Source organism: Crassostrea angulata, chromosome 6 (assembly GCF_025612915.1).
Source record: "Crassostrea angulata isolate pt1a10 chromosome 6, ASM2561291v2, whole genome shotgun sequence".
Classification (NCBI taxonomy): Eukaryota; Metazoa; Mollusca; class Bivalvia; order Ostreida; family Ostreidae; genus Magallana; species Magallana angulata.
Window position 1 is genome coordinate 56430305 of NC_069116.1, and position 26006 is coordinate 56456310.

At 33.7% G+C, this 26006-nt stretch overlaps 1 protein-coding gene across 1 annotated transcript in view; it reads right to left on the reverse strand.

Moving 5' to 3' along the window:
- LOC128186748 (uncharacterized) overlaps window positions 1-15543 on the reverse strand; it is a 34250-nt gene extending 18707 nt beyond the window's left edge. The window contains exons 1-2 of the mRNA XM_052856626.1: window positions 14033-15543; window positions 5889-6179 (exon numbers count right to left, since the gene is read on the reverse strand). Coding sequence (XP_052712586.1) covers window positions 5889-6179; window positions 14033-14614 — 873 coding nt within the window. The 5' untranslated portion in view covers window positions 14615-15543. The remainder of the gene's footprint in view (window positions 1-5888; window positions 6180-14032) is intronic.
- Between the last annotated feature and the right edge of the window lie 10463 nt (window positions 15544-26006).

Below are 26006 nucleotides of genomic sequence, written 5' to 3' on the forward strand. Positions count from 1 at the left end.
GTACTTATTCATGGTTGAAAAATCGTATCAAAATGCACTGTAAATCAATCTGATTAAAATCAGCTGTTCTGATACGCTCGAGAGCGGTAGCGTATCAGGACAGCTGATTTTAATCAGATTGCAATGTAAATGTGATAGCTTTCATACTGGCAATTTTAAATGGCCTTAAAATGTTAAAATACTTAAAATAAAGGATTGCGATTAATTTCTTTTAAAAATTGCTTTATTATATCGAAATTAGTTAAAATGAATGTGATGTTTGATAAGAGAGCAGTCGTTGCTATAACTGTCCTGATAGTGTACTTGTGTTAGCTCCTACAGCATGAACAAAATATTTGCAACATACCAATATTTAACTTTAATTTGATTGTTTGCATATTAATCATCAAATTTAAACAAAAATTACACAGATTAAACCATAAAAACATCGAGGGTGGAGAAACCTTCATTAATTCTTATTTAGTAATAAAAACACAATTTTTTTAATTTCAGGTATTGTTCATTTAACATTTCAGGAAGTGCATTTTTGTGATTTCCTTTATAATCTTTCGTTGCCACTAAATAATCTAAGATATAAAAGGCTTATATTTCCTTTTTTACTTTTAAATTTCTCAGTACATTCAAAAGCAATTCGACTGTAGAATCAGCACTAATTGTATTTAGATAAAACTCATCATGTACTGATACATGTATGAATTGGAACTTAATTATAATCCACATAAAGTTAAATCGGTTTGTATTACAAATTTAATGATTAAAGAATTTAGTAAATTTGTCAAAAACTGTTTAAATCTTGGTTTATTATATTTGTTTTAAAGGCCTATGGTCACGATTTTGGTCAAAAATTGATTTTCTGTTTTTAAAGCTTTCAAGTATGATAATCAACCAAATTTGAGTGTCAGAGTCAGTCGTCGTGTTAGCATAGCTCACAATTCTTTGTCATGTAAATAAAGCTACGCCATGTTTTTGTTTACGTTTAGAATGTTTTGAATGTTGAGGTGAAAATCTCAGTTTTAGACTCAAAATGTGAAAAACGCTAGGAACTTTTTTTTTATGCCTACAACAAAACGGAACAGAGAGAAATCAGTTAGGGAGAGAAATTTTGACTTCTACTTCATAACCACAGGGCCGATTTCAACTAAACTTAGCATAGAGCATCCTTAGATGACGGGAATTAAATTTTGTTAAAATGAAGGACCATGCTCTCCTCCACAGGGATATAATTAGATATTATTGAAAAATTGTCGGTATCCTTTAAAATCTTCTCAAAAACCATATTGCCAGAAAAGCTGAAACTTGTGTGGAAAATCCTCAGGCAGGGTTAATTCAAGTCTGTTTAAAAAGCTGTAACTTTAGTAAAAGCAACCTAAGATAGTGTAGATTCAGATTTCTCAATGTCAGGATTGTCGCATCTTCGCTAGCCAAGGGTTTCTGATCCGCACTGCTTCTTATGAATCCTTGGCATATCGTGCTTTCAAAACTCGGGATCTTTTCTCTGAATTTTGATTAGGGTTTACTGAACACGTTCGACCAATCAAAAAATGCAAAACATATCTAATTTAATCAACAATGTTTTCCTACTGTTTATTCATAAGTGTCTTGAACACGAAAAGAACAAACCCCTTATTAGTCCCCTACCGGTTTTCACGGGAGGGGACTATAGCTTTCCTCTGCGTCCGTCAGTCCGTCTGTCCGTCCGTCTGTCTGTCTGTCTGTCTGTCCAGCTGTCCGTCCCACTTCAGTTTTCCACACTTTTTTTCTTTATGTGTTTGAGGAATAACATGAAATTTGCTGAATAGCTTCAAAATGTCAAACTACAGATCAAGTTTACACTTTTGTAGCGTCTGGTTGACATATTTTCGAGAAAATTAATTTTTTATATTCCAATTTTTTAATGTTCGGGATCGATATTCTGCATAACAGTGCATTGTTTTCACAATTTCCACAAACCGGTAGGGGACGTGTATTGCTTATGCAATACTCTCAGAATGCTTGTTTTTCTAGTCTTTCTGTTTGAGCCTTTATTCAATGATGCAATAACAAGTACACCAAATTGTGTATCAACAGAGACATGCACTCGTAGATTTGCCGCACCCGCTTCCAGTCTTACAACTTTCGAATGAATTTGATCTGTAACAATTAATATTATTCCTATTTTTGAATATTTAGGACATTAAAACATTCTTTTAACTTGTCACTATCAATGTCTACAGAGGCTGGCATTTCTGCTTCAGGTACGGCATCTTTCAATACTTAGCTAATTTAAAAATAGGATAGGATATCACGTGACGAAAAAAATTCCGACCTTTGTTAGTACGATATGCCGAGGGTTCGTGAGGAGCGGTACGGATCAGAAACCCTTGGCTAGCAAAGATGGGATTGTCGAAGATAGGATGGGACAATATAGGAGGAATGAATCATATCCAGAAATTTTTATTAATTATTAACAAAAACATGGCATAACATATGCATGTACTTATATGCAAGCATGATGACAAATTGTTGATTATTAATTGTTTAGACTGGGGTCCAAGCAGTGAGTGAAATTTTTTTTTGCCCCCCCCCCTCCCCCATTAGAATTTCAAAGTGTTTGGAAGGTTATATATAATCAGTTGTTAAAAGTCTTCTTGAGATCTACAATGCTCAATATATGAAATTACTATCCTGTAAAATAGTGGCTTAATGTTTTACATACGAATATCTTGAGAAAATGGAAAAAAGCATTCAACAGGATCTATTCCACTACATTGTCCAGATATTTTATGACTCTAAAAACTGGTTTTATTATGGCTATTGTTGCCCAGGTGAGCGATGAGGCTCGTGGGCCTCCTGTTTTCGTTTTTTCTAAAAAGTGCACGCCATGTCTGGTCTGCGTACAGGCATCTTCGCCCCCTTCTCTTACGCTCAGGCAGATACAATTTGTACAGTTTTATGTACACTGTAATTGTGTTTATAATGGGTTACAATGTTGCTCAAACTTTAGGTGACAAATTTGAATTACCATTCCTTTTCCACAGGCAAGCAAGTCATTAAAATATTGACGCTAAAGCCTAAAAAATTGTACCATTTCAACATAATTAATTCTCATTTTAAAAGATTGTGAAAAAAATTCTATGCTACTGTATTAATGCGACAAATTTATCACACAAAATAATATTACAGTTTGATCAAAGGCCACAAAGCTTGAAATGAGCAGTAAATACTAAAAAAATAACGAATTGCTTTTTACTCCTTGTACACGTTTACATAATTTTGTCGATATAAGCGTTTTCTGGAAAGATGGCATTAATTTTAATTCGCCATTTAGAGTTCAACACAACTTCATGAGGTGGTTATACGTTCCCGTACTTATTCTAAATATTTAAAATAAAAGCGTGTACATGCGCGATTTGTACCACACAGGTTTAATTATTATTTTCTGAAAAGTCAACATAAGGATTTGAAAAGAAAAAAACCATCATCAGTTGCCTAAGAGGCACAATAGGTATGATAAAACCAGCACAATGGAGTCATAATACAAACTATCTGGACAATGTAGTATAACACATGTAGATCCTGTATAAATAAAAATCCATTTTTCCCACTGGATATTCTTATTTTTATTATCATTAGTCCCTTTTCTAACAGGATGATTGTATAGTAACATCACATCTTGAGCTTTGCAGCTCTCAGAAAGATCCTAAACAATTGTTCATATATGGGATATAAACCTACATCAAACACTGAACTCCTCGTGAGAACCAATCGTCCAGGAATTATCTATAAGCCAAAGTTTTAACAATTTTAGATAATCACCTGGCTGAATAGTTTCTGAGAAGATTTTTAAAAATGTTCTCTATATATTACAATGTAAAATTCTACCCCCATTGTGGCCCCACTTTACCCCGCAGGGATCATGGTTTTCACAACTTTGAATCTACATTACCTGAGGATGCTTTCACACAAGTTTCAGCTTTTCTGGTTTATTATTATCTTAGAAGACGGTTTTTAAAGATTTACTCTATTTATTCCTATGTACATGTAGAAATTCGATCCCCCATTGTGGCCCCACTCTACCCTCGGGGTTGATAATTTTCACGGGTTTGAATCTACACTACCTGGGGATGCTTCCACACAAGTTTCAGCTTTTCTGGTTTATTAGTTTCCGAGAAGACGATTTTTAAAGATTTATTCTATATATTCCTATGTAGAAATTCGATCCCCCGCTGTGGGCCCCATACTACAGTCATTTAATGCATATCTTTTACAATTTAATACTTTGCTATGGTATGCAATTCTAATGATATGCTATGAGATTTGTATGATGTGCTATGAGATTTGTATGCAATGCTATGAGAAATTGAAATGAAGGACTTAATGATATGGTATGCTATGCTATGGTATGCTATGAGATTTGAATGAAAACGCCTCCACACACAGAAGAGTTCCACACATTTCGAAGTGATATAATAAGAAGCCAAAGTTTACCACAAATCTATCATGTAAACATTTATTTTTTCAAATAAAAACATTTAAAACCGAGTTAAAATAATGTGTATGCTATGCTATGGTATGATATGACGAATGCGATTCTATGAGAGTGTATGCTATGGTATGAGATTTCAATGCTATGATATGAGATTCCAATGCTATGCTATGAGATTTCAATGCTATGCTATGCTATGGTGTATGTTGTAAAAGATATGCTTGAACTGACTGTATCCCCAGGGGTCATGATTTTCACAAACTTTTAGGTATACACTACCTGAGGATGCTTCCACACAAGTTTCAGCTTACCTGGCTGATTAATTTCTAAGAAGAAGATTTTTAAAGATGTACTCTATATATTCCTATGTAGAAATTTGATTCCCATTGTGGCCCCGTTCAACCCCTAGGGGTAATAATTTTCACAGTTTGAATCTACACGACCTGAGGATGCTTCGACATAAGTTTAAGCTTTTCTGGTTTATTAGTTTCTGAAAAAGACGGGTTTTAAAGATGTACTTAATATATTCCTATGTAGAAATTCAATCCCCCATTGTGACCCCACCCTTCCCCCAAGGGTCATAATTTTCACAACTTTTGATATACACTACCTGAGGATGCTTCCACACAAGTTTCAGCTTTCTTGGTTGATTAATTTCTGAGAAGGCGATTTTTAAAGATTCTATATAATCCTATGTAGAAATTCGATTCCCCATTGTGGTCCCACCCTACCCCCGAGGGTCATGATTTTCACAATTTTGAATCTTCCCTACCTGAGGATGGTTTTTGAAAAGAAGATTTTTTAAAAACTTCTCCAGAATTTTCAAAAATTTCTTATTATCTCCCCTTGGAAAAGGGCGTGGGTCTTAATTTTCACAAGTCTGAATCCCCTTTGTCTATGAATGCTTTGTTTTAAGTTTGGTTGTAATTGGCCGAGTAGTTTTTGAGAAGATGTTGAAAATGTGAAAAGTTTACGGACAGACAGACAAAAATGTGATCAGAAAAGCTCTTTTGAGCTTTCAGCTCAGGTGAGCTAAAAACCCATATAATGACAATCTTTTATCTTTGAGTCAACTTGTCAGATTACACACAGTTGACATAAATATCTTACAAAATGCCTTAAAATTTCATACAGAATTGTCTGACAAATGAATTTTTTATCGCGGGAAATAAGATTTTCTAAAACATGTCATAAACGAATAAATTTTGTCACATTTGATCACGGAAGAGCCGAACAATCATCAAGAGTATTTTAATAATTATTGTACTAAAACAATGTGATTTGTAATTTCTGTGTGCCTCTGGAATGAGAACTCGTCTTTTAACTAATTAATTTAGTAATCTCGTTTAACTGACACATACTGTGATTTCATTTCAAAGCTATGAACTACAAATATGCCATTAAAGTTTAGATAAAACCTTACAAATTCAACCCCCACTGTGATATCCATTCTGTTACTGTCCGGCAGAATCCCAATCCATTTGACCTCCCCAAACTCCGGACCATTGTCACTAATCCATACGATTCTGTCCTTCTCTTTAAGTCCGGACTCCCTAATCTGCTTTTGCTCCTCTTGGTACAATCGGTCTGATCGGTCAGCATATTGGTCTCTCCGTATGTCGCGAATTGTTGCAAAAATTCCACAATTTTTTTCACAGGTAAAAAATCGTCTATCTCGGATCATCCCATCACAAGTTCCCTTACCTTTACTTTCCTATAAGAGTGAAATAAGAAAACTAAAAACAATTCCATTACAATACTAAACTAAATATTAAAACGTCCAAATTACAATTTGGTGTATTGGATTGTAAGTTTGTTTAAAATCAAATATCGTTCGAAAGGAACAAATTTCAGAATGTGACCATTGTTGAAAAAACTTGTATCTTTCAACATTAAATCTCATTCAACTGTGGTACGTAGCTAATGACAGTGCATTCTAAAATCAAGGTTCACTGAAACAAACAACTCCTACAGTATTAACTTGTTTGACAATTCATATTCCTCCAGCCATACCTGCTGCAAAATGAGATAACATACTGATGTTAAGTTGCCTTTACCTATGACCTTTCCTATAGGATGTTTCAGAAAACTGAAATCTCTTAAAACATCTAATGGCTAGAAAGAGGGTAACAAAGATGCTTTTCACTGAATACAACTTTTAAAAACTCAAAATGGTTCATTAGCCATGATCCAAGGATCTATTGGCTACAATGTTGTTATGTTCCTGATAAGAACCATTTTAACAAGACCTTGGCTTTCGGTATGTTGTAGCTACATGTATCTTTTCTGCGTCAAAACAAGTTAAAAATGACGCAGGTTTCAATAAAAAATATACACAGATTGTGTGGTCTTACCTACGTCAAATTGCTGTTTGACACACATACCCAAAGTCCAAACTCCTGTTAAAATGGTTCTAACAAGTTGAAACAGGACGTCATATTAAAGACAAAACTTGAAAAAAGAACCTGTCATTTTTGTTGGTTATCAATTGTAGCTTTAAAGTAACACTCACTGATTTCAGAATATGGGCGCTAAAAAAACCCTAACATGGACATTTGTAATTTTCTACATTGAATCTCATCCAATTGTCGGAATTTGAGAGGTGAGAATTCTGCAATCTGAAATCAAGATTCACTGAAACAACCAACTTATCTCTCCTAATATTGACAAGTCTGACAACGATATACCTATAGCCATGCTTGCTAAAAATGAGATTATATCCTAATATTTAGTTGACTCTACATACTAACTATCTAGGTCACGAAATTACACATTCCCTGTTGCAACAAAAGTCCAATAAACCATATCAAGAAATAAATTTCTGTTTAATACATGGTATGATGATAATTCACTATGTACATATATTAAGATGTTTTATTCATGTATTTTTTGTTTACAATAACCAAGTCATTGTCGAAAATATCGGCGAGAAATCAAACCGAATTTCATCGACGGCATTGTCAGTCAGTTGTTTCATCCCATGTACTTCTTCCTATATAGTTCATTCAACCATCTGGTGAAGTATCGAACTATGCGCTAGTGCGCGGTGCGAGCGAACCATTTATGTACAGGTGCAGATTTAAAACCATAGTGGCACTATGTACATATAAAATCGTCCAGGTGAAGGTTAACAAAGTAGGACGATGTGCAGCTTGTTCCTGAAGGTGTTTACGGAACTGCGCTCTATTACACAAGTTAGTAAACTGTTCCACAACCTGATGGTCGCTGGGAGGAACGAGTGTTCGTATGTATCAGTTCTGGCATATGGGATCAAAAATCGTTTTTGGTGGCCTCTCACGGTAGTCAAAGTTGGAGTAAGGTAGGTTGTTGGTATGGCCACCAGACCCCTCACAATGCGGAACATTAGAATGACTCGATCTGCAGATCTTTTTTCTTGGGGTGATGGCCATTGTAGTTGTTGTAGCATGGTAGTAACGCCACTGGTGCGATGGAAATCACCAGTCACAACCCTGGCCGCTCTCCGTTGTACCATCTCCAGGTTGTGTATGTTGGTGGCCGTATGTGGGTCCCATATTACACTAGCAAACTCCATTTGGACTCCAGTTGAACCAGGGATTTGTAGCACACTTCCTTAGTCTTCTTAGGACACTGGTAGATGTTTCTTTGGAGGAAGGCTCTTGTGTTGTTAGCTTTCTTTGTCAACTGGTTTATGTGATGATTCCAGTTGAACTTATTGTGAATGTTGACGCCGAGGTACTTTGCTGATTCTAATATCTCAAAGATGTGCCCATGAATGGTGTATGGATGTTATATTAGCTGCCTCTTGCTTATCTTAAGTACTAGGCATTTCTGGGGGTGGAACTCCATGAGCCAGTCTTTTTCCCACCCTTGGAGAGAAGACTTCATCCTTCGGTGTTTTGATGCGTCTATAAAGGATGCAGTCGTCAGCAAAGAGTCGCACTGAAGAACCGTTCTTTATGTACTGGGGAAGATCATTAATATATAGCAGGAAGAGTGTCGGACAAAGACACTCCTTTAGGAGACTCCTGATAGAACTGGAGCTGAGTCAGATTTTCCATTCTCAGGGATTACTGTTTGTGTCCGCAGGAAGTCCAGCTGTGTAGGTTTCCCCGAATTCCATAATGATGAAGTTTGCTCATCAGCCTAATGTGCGGGACTTTATCAAAGGCCTTAGAGAAGTCCAACAGTATAACATCTGACTGGTCTTTGTCGTCAACAGGCTTTGCAAGATTCTGCATAGTAACAATCAGTTGGGTCTCACAGGATCGTTGTTTTCGGAAGCCATGTTATGCATCCGTTGGAATTCTCTGGCCTTCCACATGCCGCATGATGTTGCTGGTGATGATTTGTTCAAGCATCTTACATGTTATAGTTGTGAGGGACACTGGTCTGTAATTTTCTGGTTTGTTTTTGCTCCTTTTTTTATACAGGTACCACGTTTGCCCTTTTCCATTCCTTTCGGATGACTCCTTGGTTTATGGATGCCTGGAAGAAACTGTGAAGACCGGAGCAATGTCAGCCCCAAGAAACCTCAGCAGTCTTGCTGGAATATTGTCAGCTTCAGTGGCTTTGCTGATTTGTAGACTTTGAATTAGTTTGTTGACACCAGCTTCTGAGATGTTAATACAATTCATTGCAGGATGTGTTTTAGGACCCATAGATTTTACGTTGTTCACCGGCTCGTAGGAGTTGAATATTGAAGAGAACTGATTGTTCAGGATTGTACCTTTGGTGGTAGGATCTGAATATGTAATTCCTTCGCCTGCTTTTAATGGCGCTACCCCGGTACTATCCTTGTTCAAGCTGTTGACGAATCCCCAGAATCGCTTTGGGTTGGATGTACAGTCTGGTGAGATGATGTCATTCATGTATTCGTTATATGCTTTCCTGCATGCATCTCTGGTTTTGACTTTTAGATGTTGTTATCTTTTTTATCCTTAGAAATTTTCGTTGATTTTGCCTTGATGAATTGTCTCTTCTTTCTCCGTAACAGAGCTTTTATGAAAAATGACAATAACAAACTGTGAACCATTATCTCTCGGTTTATCCATGGTTGGTTAAATCTGCTGGTTGTTATCTTTGATGGTACCGATGATTGGAGGATCTTGTTGAGTGTGGTACTGATGAAGTTCCACATTTCCTCTATCGACGATGAAAAGTCATAGTTGTTAAGAAACTGCATCATGATATGATAAACCAGGTATGGGGGTGCATCGGTTGACGAGACTTGGTCGGTTTGATAGGAATATATCCAATGTACTGTCTAGACGAGTAGGGAAGGTCACCATTCCAAGCCACAATTCCGTAAGTGTCTATGAATTTCAGGTTGACAGCCGAACAAAAGTGGTTCCCTTTGATGGATACATCTGTCCAGTTGATGTCAGGCAGGTTCATATCATAATCATATCGTAATGCATTGTTGGTTTTATGTTTTCCAGTCACAAAATCCAATGATTGATTTGTAATACGAATGATACATGTCAATTTCTTGTTACAGCGCTTTTATTCGCGTGATTTAATTCTCTGTTGTAAACTGCTCTGCTCAAACTAGGGCGGGTATTCGTATGTTGACATCATGACGTCATAAATATCAAAAATATCGATCCTGATGGCAATAAATAATGAGCTTAGCTGTTTGCACAGTCAGTTGGGTACTGCACTTGTGCAGATCTGCCACGGCAGAGCAAGGTCTGCCCTTGACACCCAGTTCTGGGAATTGCAATGATTAATTCTATTTATTGTTAATTGAGATTAGCTGATGAAATATGACGGGTTTTGATGCATATGATTATTCATAATATTTGCATTGCCATCCCATCAAGTTTGGGAATTCATTTAGTGATTTTATATATACACTTCCAGAGTCTCGGGATTAGCTAGCATTATTCAATAAATTGGAAATATCCTTATTTTATTTGAATCCTGACTTAGAGTTTTCTTTGATGCCAATCCACAGATTTGGGAGACCCACAAGTTGCGAATAACATCCCAGGTTAATAAAATAAAACCCAACATTGGTATAATATCAATACTTATACATTAAGACATTTTGCAAATAAACTACAAAATGCCTGCACCAGAGAACTTGCTTACACCTTTGGTATTTCAACACATGTGTTGATGTCCGTAAGGTATAATTGAATGTTAACTAATAAGTTATTATTGTGAAATCGATAAAAATCCTACTTTCATTTTCGATAAACAAGAATGAGAGTAAGGTGGTGGACACGCTTTGGCGGATCCATATAAGGGATAGTCTCAATCAAAATATACACTTGCAATGAAGTAATATTGAATGATTACGTAAAAAGTGAATATTTTTACCGTGAGCCTATTTCAAGTAAACATAGAAGTTAATATTTGACAAATGTTGAATAAATAAAATGAGTCAATTCGTTTCTTTAGTTGGCGATATAAGTTTTGATACTCAGTCGCTTGCAAAGCACGACATCTGGTGAGAGAGTGGGATAGAACTTTCCAGAACGGGGTAGCTAAGAACGCGGATTGACTAATACGAAAAGTGTAGGATGATTTTTTTATGCATCGCGGGTAGATACCTTGGATCAGACTTCGATTTATACAAACATTTGATAAATAAAATGGAAAAATATTGCGACTTTAGTATTAATGGAAAGAACTTTCTATAGCAGGGTGTCCAGAAACGGGTTGCCTAATTGACATCATGGTGGAAAGCGTAGTGCGAGGTAACCCTCGGGCAGGTTTTAAAAACGCATGCAAATGTGGACAATAACGCACAACCTACCGTGTTTTAATTTCATACATTTTCATACTACGACAGATTGGTTGTAAACCTTGGACATTAATTTGTAAACATTTAATGAACAGATTATTGTATTCTACGTCTATATGGATAAATGTGGTATGCATAAAACGGGGGAGTTTAATGGGACCCCCCCCCCCCCCATCATCCCTCTCCAGATTGTTTTTATCTGAGATCTTATTTGGGACAGTAATATAAATTATTTCAATTTTGAAAAAAATCACATAAGGAAAATATCGGACAAAGTGTATACAAAAATGAACGAAAAATAGGGTTAAACATATTAAGCATTTTATCACAATAATGTGTAAAGTGTTATTAATTCACGCGCTTGCGCGGGTTATCATCTAGTAATTTATATAAGCGGGATGCCCAGCAAAATCACAACATGGTTGTGATAAGTGGGATACCAATCAAAGTACTGAAGTACTGACGGGAGTTAATTTTATCGATTATCATACATTTTAAAATCCATTTGTCTTGCATGGCAATTAGTTTCTAGTTTGTATTTGAATTACGCACTTTTTTATAATATGAATATTTGGACTTTTCCGACAATAATTTCGAGAAACCCCATATGAATCATGTTGTGTAATATTTAAAGATGGATTTCAACTAATAGTATGTACATGTATTAGTGATCAAAACTATTCAAAAAAGTGTATGGATCCAAGCACTATTGATATCGAACTCTAGTCTCGTTAAAATAGACGCTCGACCGTCTCCGTTAATATCCGACAAGCAAGAGAGCCCCCTCTCTGCTTGTCGCAGATTTACGGAGACAGCCGAGCATCTGGTTGAACGAGACTATATAAACTCTGGCGTAGGAATGCATGAGACTACAAAAATATCTAAATTGTTCATAGTATATAAAATTTGACTATTTTCAAAGTGTTTATAGATAAGTTTCCTTGAAAAACAATGCTTCAGCATACATTACATCGGATTTTTTCTATTATTTTCAAGAACTGGGTCTTGTCGGCGGTGATGATTTGTGCTTAGGTCCAAACACTCTTTCACTTTCGGTTTGCCAGAGTAACTGCATAGGAGAGTTGATTAAAATCAAGTCCCAAAAAGGCAACATTGTCGTGAGAAGTGGGATACTAAAAACGTTTTTTACTCAGGGTTTGAGTTCTCAAATTCAGATTGTTATAAAGTTGGCAGGAGTAAAATTTGTTCTAAACACAAAAAGTATTTATGAAATGAATTAGTATTGACATAATATTCGATACTTTTAATACATTATGGAATAAGGCTCAAACAAAGTTGGTCTTTTAGCAAAACAGAAGAAATTCGAACTAAATTTTTCCGATTTTGTATTACACTGAAATATTTTTGTTTATACTGTAATATTCAAAGTTAAGATTTTATTTGTTAGTCAACATAATTTTACATATTTTTTGTTGGTTTTATCTCAATTTTTCATTTAGATCATTGTATGGCATACACTACAAAAAGACAGCTTAAAAACAATAAAAGACACCATATCTCAAAATTTTGATCATTGACCCCATATAAATTTTATGCCAGCAGAGTAAGGTCAATATAATAAGTTTTTATACTATAATGTTTTAATATTATCATCATTCAGGTTTTTGTTTAATTGAATCAAAAATGGGTAGGGATTTAAAAACTGACAGAAGAAATTCGGACTGGAATATCTATAAAAATTGTGAGTGAAAAATTAATGCTATGTATCTATTTAGTTTCATTGCTATTCATAAATTGTATTTCAATTTTAAAAGAGTTTAGCAATTTGTATTATTTTCACAATTAAGAAAATCTCAATGAAAGTGTAAAATTTTTAAGGATTTTTGTTAAATTTTCAAAAAATATTCAATGGCCATAAAATGAAAAGTAGGTCATTGACATACTTTTTTTGAAAGTGAAAATAAGATCTATAACACGCAATAGATGGTGTTTCATTATCATCGGTGGAGTTTTTTTCATTCTGAGTAAACGAATACCTAAAGAATGCCACCCATTAAAAAGATGAATAAAGCATTCAGCTGGTTTAAGGAGGCCGACTTTAGTTTGCATTGCGCATGTTTTTGCGCATTCTAATATAATACAGTTGTTTTATACTTCTTATGATTTTTTTTCGATATCATTTATAAAATTGAACACAATAAACAAAATACAGATAAAAATATATAGATTTTTAAAGGAAATTTTTATTTTTAACACGATTTTTACGTTGTGCGGTAGGGGAGCATTGCCATTGCGCTTTTATGACGTTATGATCAAATGAAGCTTTGTAGGAGTACGTTATAAGAAATAACATAAAAGAAAAAGTAAAAACTGTACGATGTTGAAATTTTATATACAGAATGATGCTATCCTCGAGGAAATTTTCCTCATTTTTGGAATGAATCCATTATACCAATCATCATTCGTGATGATCCAAATATATAGCAAAATTTGGTGAATTTTAATATTTTGAGATGGACCCCACAAAAAACCAGACGGTAGAATTTTGTGTTTTTTACATATAAGGTAGGAAATGATATTACTTATCATATTTAGCAATTTGAGAAAAAAATCTATTGTAGTATTTTTTAAAACTGCTTTGATGTGCGGAAAATGACAGTTTCCTATATATTCCTATAGTGAATGTACCTGTATTTTGAGATGGTCCCTAAAAAGAACCTGACGGTAGATTTTCATGAACCTTCGCATATAAACTAGAGTTGGTTTCAATTACATATGGTTAAAAAATAAAGAGTTATGCTATTGTAGTTTTTCCGCAAAAAACCCCAAATCGGCCTCCTTAAGTGAACATTACAAGATATAAGTATATTTACCCCCAGTAGTTCTATTCCGAATTGAATCCCCTTCACTCCGGGTAATTCTCCTTTGTATTTAATTATCCCCTTCAAATAAGGTTGTCCCTTTACGGCTACCGTCACATGGTCATAAATTTGGAGTTCTGCCCCCTCTTTAAGCCATAACTGATCTTGCAAAATGGACAGACGTTCTTCACAATCGGGAATAGGTTGAAGAAGGGCAAACTCCGACTTGCTCAGTTGTCTAGTATCCATCGGTTGACACTCGATTTCAATATTTTCTTGGTCTAAAGTCCCTAATATCCACCACAGAATGTACGTCTGTTTATCAAATCGTTCTTCCGTTAGAAACAATAGAGTTCCAGGTAACACTTCTACGTATTCAGATGTCGTCCGTACGATTCCCCTCTCTTTCTTCTTTCCTATTTTATCGGCAAGAAGAATATAGTAAACGCTGCCAATTTGGTCCGACATATCAATAAATATCGAAACTTTGAAATATACTTGTTTACTTTGAAGAAATTCAACGATTGTTCTGAAACAGGTCGAGACCACTATATTTTGTGACGTCGGCATAAATCTGCATACTAAATTAGCCATCTGTTTACTTTTATCGACAAACCAATCAGGTGAATGAGTTGCAAGGCATTGTGGGCTACTACAAGTTTCAGTGTATACAAAGCGTATTGAAAATATATACCATTTTTAATTGTTCTTTGGAAACTCATTTTGAATGATTTTTCAGAATTTATGAAATTAATATGGACAATTATGTCTGAACTTCAATTTCTATGCTCACATTTAAAAAATATTGCATATGAGCACTTATATCAACCTATTTAAATACCCCATTGTCAACGTTCAAAAGAGAGGTACGTCCTCTAGAATATGAAGCAGCGAGTACCGTTTTTTCACGTGATATCCCATATTTAAGACAACATTATTAGAATGCGCGTTGATATTTTCTTCAGGGACATTCATCAGAATGCTTAACGGACAAAATAGTATATGCTGCACAGCTTGCGCTTCTGCGTTTGTATATTTGTGCATTTCTACTACCGTGGCTATTCACGTATGTTAAAAATGTACGGTTACCTGTATTTATTTCTAGTGCACAATGAAAAAGTCACCAATACACAACTGTGCAGTTTTTTCTTATCAAAACCTGTATGTACTTGTATGCGTATGTTTGTCAGTCGTTTGATACTGATCATTTTTGAAGCAACAATTGATCAAATAAAACAACAGTATTTTTCAATGTGAGCATGGAACAAAGTTAATGGTACGTAATCTTTCCTTTTTTACCTTCTAAAGTAAAAATCAAGATGTACAAACATTCCGGCAAGCAATTAAATATTGTGAATAAAACAGACAAAAACCACGTGCGTCTGTTGAATCGTACACACGTTGTAGACCGTCATGCATTGCAACTCATTCACTGGATTGGAGAATCTGTTTGACAAAAATTCTGTCACGTGTTAAATAATGCTATCCATATAAGGTAGTGTACTCGACCTGTGAAAAGCGAGAAGAAAATCGATACACAGCTGATCAAAAAATGGCCGAAATGATAGGGTGTTGTTAAAACGCGGAACGAAAAACGGAACGAAAACCGGAGCAGAAAGTACTATGAAGGGAAATAGACATGACAGTCTTCGCAAAACACATTTTATGAATGATCAACATGCCAGTCCATTGCTTTACATTTTCATGTAATAGGAGACAGAAACCAGGTGTAAATGTCAAGTTCTTCAGGATACCTGCGATCGAGATGGGTTGCAGTAAATAAGCGCGATGAAGATTCTAGACTCTGCAGTTAAACATTGTATTAGCGGTAAGGCTTGATCAAAACTGTTTTAATGTTTTTAAACCCTTGCTTAATTCAACACAATCTACATATACATATGTATGTTCATTAACTGGTACAAAAAAAGAAGACAGATACGTTGGTAATTTTGTAAAGTTAATATGGCCACTGTATTATTATCTGAACCTCTGCCTAATTGATTTTTAGAAGATTATGTTGCATTGATTATTATGTTTTGTTATGTATATATCTGCTGATTTAATTAATTCCTATATCACATGATAAAAATAGGATTGAGAATTAATGTCAACGTCAACTATTATATTTCATTATTTTTTATGCTAAAGTATGAAACGTAAAAAATGAAATGTACATCCATTGTTATATAATGTAAAACAAATGGTTATATATTTTTTTTTACAATATTTTTCTATGATATTGCTGAATTTACAGTGTAGCGCATTTGGTTATGGCGTTTGATGTGTTATTGAAAAGGTCGAAACTAACTGGGAGATATTTTAAATTCTAAATCTTTCGAGTATGATTTAATCTTTTCATCCGTATTAAATAATTAGTTTTTCAGAGTATCTTACTTAGGAATTTTTTAAGAGTACTTGTAAATTAGATATTCGTGATGAAAACGAGTCTGACGAACGACGTCCATTACGAAGTTTTGCTGCATTAACTGTTTGCTAACCTATACTATTTCCTGCTATTTTAGATATCATTTTAAAATCGAAAATAACATCATTAAATTTAAATCAATATCATGTTGTCTTTTTTCTATCTTGTACAATCGTTATCTAAATCTTTTTTTCTAAAAGTTTTTTTTAATAACACAGTACTTTTGTCCACTATTGCTTCGAAAGGTACGTTTGTTACTTTTGCCTAAGTCACCCCTGCGAATGTTATTGTCATTTAAATTTTAGACCACGTGATTTAATTTTACCCTTTCAGTTTCGCAGTAAAAATCATGTCTCGTGTTTATAGTCTATTTCATAGAATCTAGGTACTTGTAGTCTATAAAATCTAGAGGTTTATTGATTTTTAACTTTATATTTATTAATTGGTTGATAAAATGTGTTCTAGAAATAAATGCGACAATACAAAAAATAGTTTTTGTCTGCTGTTGCAACAATTAACATGCTTGCAGAGATCCCCCCTGAGGATTAATTTTTCGATCCGCGCCTGACCTAGTAAAAGCATCATTAGTGAAACAGACTTTACTATTTTACGCAGAATGTTCCTTGAAAATGGCTCGATATACTAAGTTTTTATGCAAAAAAGACACTCATTATTTTTCTAAAAACATGGTATTGCACACCACAAGTATGGCTATGATTTTATTAAGCAACCCAATGTTTATATTTTCAACCACTCTACACGTGGTTGAACACGAACGATAACTCTGTTCTGAATATTATCGTTTAATATAAATAACCGCTAGATTGTGAAATAAGACATACATCTTTAAAGGTTTTCATGTTTTAACATAAATCCAAGAAGGCTATTATATGAAAAACGACCAGTACTTATACGTATTTTGAGAATATTATCCGAACACTTATACTTCCGCTCGAAATTTCACAGGAACTGAACAAATCTCGGTAAGTCTCGTGAACTTTCATTCGAGCACCTCTGGATTTATTACATACTTAGCAACGATAAAGAAAACATTTCGAACACATTCGCAGGGGTGTAAGTGGCTGCATTGTAAAACATGCCTGAACTTGTATATGATGCAAACAGAAAGCAGTAGACGTTTTCTGGTTTGATTGTTTGGTAATTTGGCTTGGTGGTCAATGCATACACAGTTAATTTTGAGGAAATCATACATTTTCTGAATATAAACATCGTGTATGGCTTGTTTAAGACTTTATCAAGTAAATAACATTACAATGGGGCTTCATATATCCGGACGCCAGAAACCCGGACGCTTCGGTTAACGGACGATTTTATTTGGAAACAGATTTTTATATAGGTTATTTTGTCCCGAAAAACTGGAATTTCGCGTTCCGGATCTGGGCGATCTGCTTTAACCATAAAACACGGTTTAACTATAAATTTTGCTTCATTCAACCGGACGGTAAAATGTAAGGTTACTCCGATTAATACAATAGAAAGATTACGCCTGTTAATTGAGTTTCACACCTTTCTACCTGCTAGCCCCCATGAGTAGCTGGTATCAATACTCTGACTTCCCAAATCACTTTCAAACATTACCAACATTGCTAGTTAGACTGGATTTGTCACGCCTCACTGCATTCAAAGGAAAAATGTACTTAATAAATCTGGAACGAAAAACATATTTTAAACGAAGTGTCTCAAGAATGCCTTGTCAGATTATAGGAAGAAAACAGTAAGGAAAGCATTTCAATTGATCGAAAGAGCATTGGTGGAAAATTGACGTGTCCAGATATACAATAATAATGTAGATTGTTAAAAAACCTAACGTAAATAGGCTCTTTTCACACTTAGACACAATATATTTAGCTGCATTTTGCTATTATTATAGTTTAGTTATCATTTCCTGACTAAAATAATATAAAGCAGGGTTTCCTTGTATTAAGACATGTGAATATCAAAGAAAAAACTTAATTTTTTGCTATTTAGTATGAAAGGCAAAGAAAACAGTATTAAAACCCATAAAAACATATGAATTATCATTTAAGACAAAAAAGACTCATTTCAGATATCCGGAAGCCTCACCTATCCGGATGATTGGACTTGGGAACGAAATAGTCTGGATAAATGAGGCTTCAATGTATATCAGATCGTTCGTTTTCTGTTCTGTTCCGCTCTCCGTTTCCGCGTTTTAGCAACAACCCGGAGCGAGACTCGGGGAGATAAAGGCTGAAACACATGAGTATTGAATAACCCGCCGGGTAATAAAGAGGACTTTAAATTGTTTTTAAGGTATCCGATCCATAATAGCACATATTCACTGAGTTGGCATGCATGACAGATATGTACATGTATGGGCATAGGGGGGGGGGGGGGGTGTGCGGCCATCTTCTACATTTGAGAATGAACTGAAATAAAATGTAAACATTTCTTGAACTGGCTTGGGTCTCCACAAAACTGGCCAAAACTGTTGTATAAAGATGAAAATAATATCAGGTTTTTCGTGTTGCTTTGTGACCTAATTATGCATTTAGGAACAGAATAGTGCTATTTTAATCACTTAGATGAGCTGTAGAACTACGCAGCTGCTGACTTATTTTGAAGATTTAAAAATCTGAAAAAATATGAAGGAGGTTCATTGGTGTCCTCTACAACCACTTGTTGAGAAAAGGATTGAATTTTGCACTTTAATGTAGAAACTTTGCCTCAAAAATAGGGTACCCTAATTCTATCAGTCGGCACAACATCTATTTTTAGAACAAGAAAATTCCAGACTATACTTAGAACTCAAGTGTCTATGGAGGCACATTGATGTTATATTTTCATCGATAAAAATAAATGTCAATTCAAAACAATCTGGGCTGAATGTGACGGACATCTCTATACCAGTTCCAGTTGTTTTGTGTTAGTTCCATAAATATGAATTAAACTAAATTCTATTTAAAAGTAGGGAAGGGGTCCAAAAAATTGATTGCCTTGAACAAAAAATATACATATATTTGTCAATGAAAATATAACTTCAATTTACCTCCACAGACACAGACAAAAATATCGTGCAAATCTGCGCAGTTTAAAGTGATTTAAAAATGCATTGTTTTGCCTTTGAATGCGTAATTGTATTACAAAACAACAGGTTGAGCGTCGTATTTATTGCTTTTGTATCTTTTGACAACAGTTTTGGTAAAATTTGGACAGAAACAAGACAGTTCAAGAAATGATCTCCAATCGAAGAGCAGGGGATCATGGGACAAGACTAACATTTTTCTTCTCAAATGTAAAAGATAGCCGCACATCCCCTTTAAAACTCGGTATACTTGGACATACTTTTTATGTTAAAGTATCATTATGTAAGAGTGGAATGTGTCCAAATAATTGACCTTTTCCTGTTATCGAAGAGTTGTCCCCTTTGCTTTTAATCTATAAAATTCAATTCAAAAAAATTGTTTGAAAAGTGCATGGTCACGATTTTGGTCAAGTTCTATTTTTCTGTTTTTCTTTTTTACAATGCCTTAGGAATGTATTTCTAATGATCAAATAAAATTTGAGAGTCAGCAGTAGAGTTATAAGCAAGATACAGGGCTAACAATGCTTTGTCATGTAAACAAGGGTCGTGTTCTGTTTTTGTTTTCTTAGGTTCAATATACCAGTAAAAAATCTTTTTGAAACTGATTTGTCTATCATCGTATTCATTTTAAGCACAACGAAACAGTTCCTAACGTTTAATACATTCATTTTAGGTCTAAAACTTGAATTTTTACTTCAACATTCAAAATGTAAACAAAAGCGTTGTTTACATAGCGAAGAACTGTAAGCTCTGTAACTCGCTTAGAACTCAATAAATGACACTCACATTTTGGTTGCCTATGAAAACCGCCTTATTGAAGCATTTTGTAAGCATTACATTAAATTCGGAAAAATAATTTTGACCAAAATCGTTACCATGCCCCTTTATTAACTCGTAAACACAAACCATGGATGGATATTAATTTGGCAATTAACGGTAAAGATTTTGTTATGAAAATGTCAAAGTTTGAGGATGATTTTATCAGAGAGATGAAAAAACAAAATAATTTTTGGCAAGATATTTTTCAGTCACAGCTTCAGGATATGAACATGTTCAACAAACAGCCTGGTTATGTTAAGAAAAATATTATCAATGTTCCAATTTGGCACAAGTCCTCTATTACAGTTGGCAATACATCTTTCTTTATCATTGTATGGTACCAATGGTTAGGTCAAATTAACTACTAGTTGCTGGCTACTACTAACTGGCTACTAGAAATAAGAAAAACTTGTTACTAGTAACTGGCTATGCGATGAAATTAAAGCTGAGTAGAAGTAACTAGTGACTTGTAACTGGCTACTATTTTTTAACTATTACATTAATTTATTTAATAAAGTATAAAGATATCTACTAGTATTGTTAATGTAAACGTTTTTTAAGGTCATCCACATGATATCTGAATGCAATTACTCAGATATCTCGTAACCTCATCAGCTAATAGTGCATTTCTTTACAGATATCTTTTTTTATATACAATTTTATACATTTAACTCAAATAGCTGTATATAGGTTGGATTTATCTTCTAGTTTTATTATTTTTAACATTCTTTAATGTTATCCACATGATCTGACAATACAAATATGCTCAGATATCTCACTTAATCTCGTCAGTTACTAGTGCATTTAATTTCTGTACAAATATCTCAATTTTGTCCATTTAACTCAAGTAGCTGTACAAATAATTTGTAGATATCTACCAGTTTTAATATTTGTTGCATTCTCTTGGGTCACCCAAATGATCTGACAATACAATTGCTTAGACCTCTCACTTAATCTCGTCAGCTGCTGGTGCATGTTTATACAAATATCTTTTTTTAGACAATTTTTAGATTTAACTCATGGAGCTGTACATTAAGTTTAAAGATATCTGCTAGGTATTTTAACAACAATCTATTCGGACATTCACTTGATATTACTTTACAAGAGTCAGTTTTAACCCAAGTAGCTGTACACAAAGATTGAAGATATCTATTTGTAGAATTTCTCGGATAACTCTCGTAATTTGGTCAGCTACTAGTGCATCTCTATTTTTAGACTATTTTGTTCATTTAATTATAGGTATTTGTAATGAAATGCACTATTAGATGACAAGATTAAGTGAGAGTTTTGAGCAAATGCATTTTGATATGTGGATGGCATGAAAAAATGTTTATATTAGCGTAGATTTCGAATGTAAAAATGTACAAAATAATAAAATTAGTGGATATCTTCGATCTATATGTACATCTACTTAAATTAAATTAAACAGATTGTCGAAAATTAGATATATTTGTAAAGAAATGCACTAGTCGCTGACGAGAATAAATGAAATATCTCTAAGTTATTGTAATGTGATATCATGTGTCTGACCTGCAAAAATCTTAATAATAAAATTAGTAGATATCTTCAAATCTTAAAGTACAGCTACTTGATTGACTTTACCAAATTGTCTAAAACTAGAAACATTTCTAAAGAAATGCACTAGTAGCTGAGGAGATTAAATGAGATATCTGAGCAATTGTATTTTATTATAATGTAGATGACATGAAAGAATGTATATAACAATAAAATTGGTTGTTTTCTTTACGATATTTGAGTCAAATATATAAAATTGTGTAAAAATAGAAATTTTTCTAAAGAAATGCGATGTTAGCTGACAAGATAAAGTGAGAAGTTTAAGCAAATGCATTTCAATATCATGTGGATGGCCTCGAAGAATGTTGATAATAATGAAAATATAACATATCTTTAATTTATGTGTACAAGTACTTAAGTATAAGGGGAAAATTGTCTAAAAATAGAGATGTTTGTAAGGAAATGTACTAGTAGCTGTCGTAATTAGGAGAGATATTTGAATAACTGTATTGTAAGATCATGCGGATGACCTAATAGAATGTTACATGTATGTATAGAAAACTAGATATCTTCAATTAATATGTCCATCTACTTGAATTAAATCGACAAAATTGTCTAAATATAGAGATATATGTAAAGAAATGCACTAGTAGCTGACGAGAATAATTGAGGTATCTGAGCAATTGTATTTTATTATAATGTAGAAGACCTGAATAAAAAAAAAACAATCAATAAAATAAGTAAATATCTTAAGTCTATAGGTACAGCTACTTGAGCTGAATTTACAGAATTATCAAAAATACAAATATTTGTAATGAAAAGTAAAACAATTTGATGCGATTAAGTGAGATGTCTGAGCAACTGTATTGTCAGATCATGTGAATTACCTGATAGAATGTTATGTTAAAGATAATTTTTAAAAAACAGTAGATATCTTCAATCTTTATGTAGACAGAATTGTCTAAAAATAGAGATATTTGTAAAGAAATGCACAAGTAGCTGACGGGATGAAGTGAGATATCTGAGTGATTATAATGTAATATCATGTGGATGAAAAAATGTTTATAATAATAAACAATAACATATTTTCAATTTAATTGTGCAACTACTTAAGTTAATTGTGGAAAATTGTCTAAAAATAGGGATATTCGTAAGGAAATGTACTAGTAGCTGTCGTAATTAGGAGAGATATTTGAATAATTGTATTTTAATATCATGTGGATGATCTAGTATAATTTTAAGTATATATATAACTATAATTGACAAAGCATAGAGATATTTGTACAAAAATGCACTAGTAGCTGACGAGAATAAGTAACTGTAATGTAATATCATGTGGATGAACTAAAGTAATGTTGATAATAATAAAATTAGTATATATCTTCAATCTATACGTACAGCTACTTGAGTTAGATGTATATAAAAGTAAAATTAAATGCACTATAGCTGACAAGAATAAGTGATATATTTGAGTGATTGTAATGTAATATAATGTGGATGGCCTGAAAAATGATTATACTAACAACACTATTACATATATTTATACTATATGAAATGAATTGATGTAATAGTTAAAAAATAGTTGCCAGTCACAAATAACTAGTTACTAGTAGCCAGCTTTTATTTTATCTCTCAGTCAGTTTCTAGAAGCTAGCTTTTCTTACTTCCAGTAGCCAGTTACTAGTAGCCAGTTACTAGATAGTGCAACCAATAAACAAGGTGCTAAAACTCAGACTTGCTGACAGGTTCATGGAGTCATTGATCAGCAGTTCAGTACATTTGGAAACCCTGGGTTGAGTTCCTTTTCTGTCCAATTCGTAAAATGTGGACTGTAGTGAATACTATTACATCGTAAAATGAATTTAGAAAATATTTTTACATATTTTTAAATATTTATCTGAATTAAAATAACTATGATGTATGACTTCGATCGTTTGTGACATTATTTGTTGTGCTGTAGTATTATTTATTTTTTGAATTACAACAGTTTCTTTTTTATTCCTAAAGTGAATAAAAAAGGGATGTGGGTGTGTGATTTGTTTTAATGATATTTTACGTATTCTATTATCAATTACTAGTAGTTATTTTACAAAGTTTTTTGGAGGGTGCATCTCGATTGTACTATATCCAAAAGGGTTGTACAATAATATTTTTATTTAATTAACAATTTCAAATATTCCAATTTTACATTGTAACGCAAAAAAATTCATTTAAGGCCAGAGGTTACACACAATTTTGATCAATCATTTTAAAAGTTGGTCTAAAGTGAAGATTAGTGACTTAAAGCTGCTTTACAAACCATTGTTCTTTTTGTAGTAGTATGTTATTGTCTTTACGATCAAGCTTTCCATACTGGGGTTATAGACTAGTTGTAACTTTTAAAAATCGATATGAAATTCATAAATTGAAAACTTAAAGAAACATTGCTAATTTTCATTTGTTAGCATATCTCGGTTGATCTAAAAAATGTCATGTTAATACACTAATTTGAGTCTCTGGGGAGGGCTTCCATAAGGAACATGTATATAATCTATGCAGGAAATCCATGATATCCTGCCTCTACCAGTACAAGCCAAGTTTCATGAGCCGATGTTGACAGGCATCCACCAGTGCTGAATACTTGCTTCATCGCTTGTTAGTTCTCACGGCACTGTCAATTATTCTGATACCGCTTTAGGGTTTTTTTTTTTTTGGTTTCTTTTTTTTTTGAGTTATATAGCTAGAGAGTGTTCTGTCCTAAATACATCTTGGCACTGTATGTTTCGTGTTGATCTCTTTTCTTTTATGTGCAAAAGACTAAACAAAGCACCGTTTTCTTAATTTTGAACGGAATAGGACAGTCTCAGGACTTGATGTCAGTGCGAATATAAATTCTAAGTTTTATGGGTGTCATTTGTTTTCCTTGTTTTGTTCATCACACCTTAAAACCTGTTGATGATCGGACTCCTTTTATTTAGCATTCCTCTATTACGTGAATGATATGACCCTCCTTCCAAGTCACAGACAAGTGGAGGAGGGCTTGATTAATCCTACGTGTCTACCAAACAAGTGTAACGATGTCCATCCTTAACACAACAAATGTACGTCAGAGTTAAAAAAAAAAAACAAAAAAAAAACCATATACTGGCAAATTTTAACTTCAAATAACTCGGGGTTTTTTTTAATCAGAGCATGGTAATTGTATCCATGTGTAAAAAAGAGGATCCTTTAAAATTTTCAGGTGAGCGATGTGGCCCCTGAATCTCTTGTTTTACCTAGGGTTAGGCCTGCGAAGCCACTAAAAATTTCTTTCGCTTTTTAAGGTCTCCACACACCTGGGAAAAGCTCCGCATACAAGCTGATTTTTCTCAATTACTTAAAGATACGACTTTTTAGTACGTGTTCGATTTGAAATGACGAAAAAATATTTCAATTTAGGGGGGGAAATATCAACTTTTTTAAATTTTACCGATCCTGCAGTACTAGAACTCGGGACCTGCGGGTTAGCAGACCAAAGCTACACTTATTGCGTCACAGAGAAAGACAAGAAATCATATTGACGCAAGCGTCAAATGGGCCGCAAAAAATATAATTGTTTTATAAATCATTGGTTGTTTACATAAAAACACACCACAAGGAAGAAAATAAGAGTTGGTTGTACTAATTTGTATGGTAAATTTTAATATACTTTCAGCAACTTGTTTTGAAGTTTAACATTCTACTATTATCATAAAGAATCGATTTCGTTACTGTAAGCATTTCTAACGGAAATTGTATGATCATTGCCATAGTATGAAGTAATGGAGAACACATTGATTTTTACATTACTCTAATAAAAAGTTCAACTTATCATTTTTCTCTTGGAGATTATGTATTTCAAACCATTTTTTTGTTTGTTTTTTTTTTGTTGCATTGTATTGAATGAAAACTTAACGCATTATATAGTCATTTTATTTGACACGGCACATAGAAATTCAAATGTATCATTTATATAAAATTTAATGACATTCAGGTCTTTCGTATTTTAGGTCTTTAGTATGTCCCGCATACCGATCCTGATGCATTGTTTTGAAAAGAATGAAGAACTCCGAAATTTTCCGAATAGATTATAGTCTCGATAAAAACGCGCCAAATACGACAATCTACTAAGTATGGCCTACCTTTCATTTACGAGTAAAACAAAA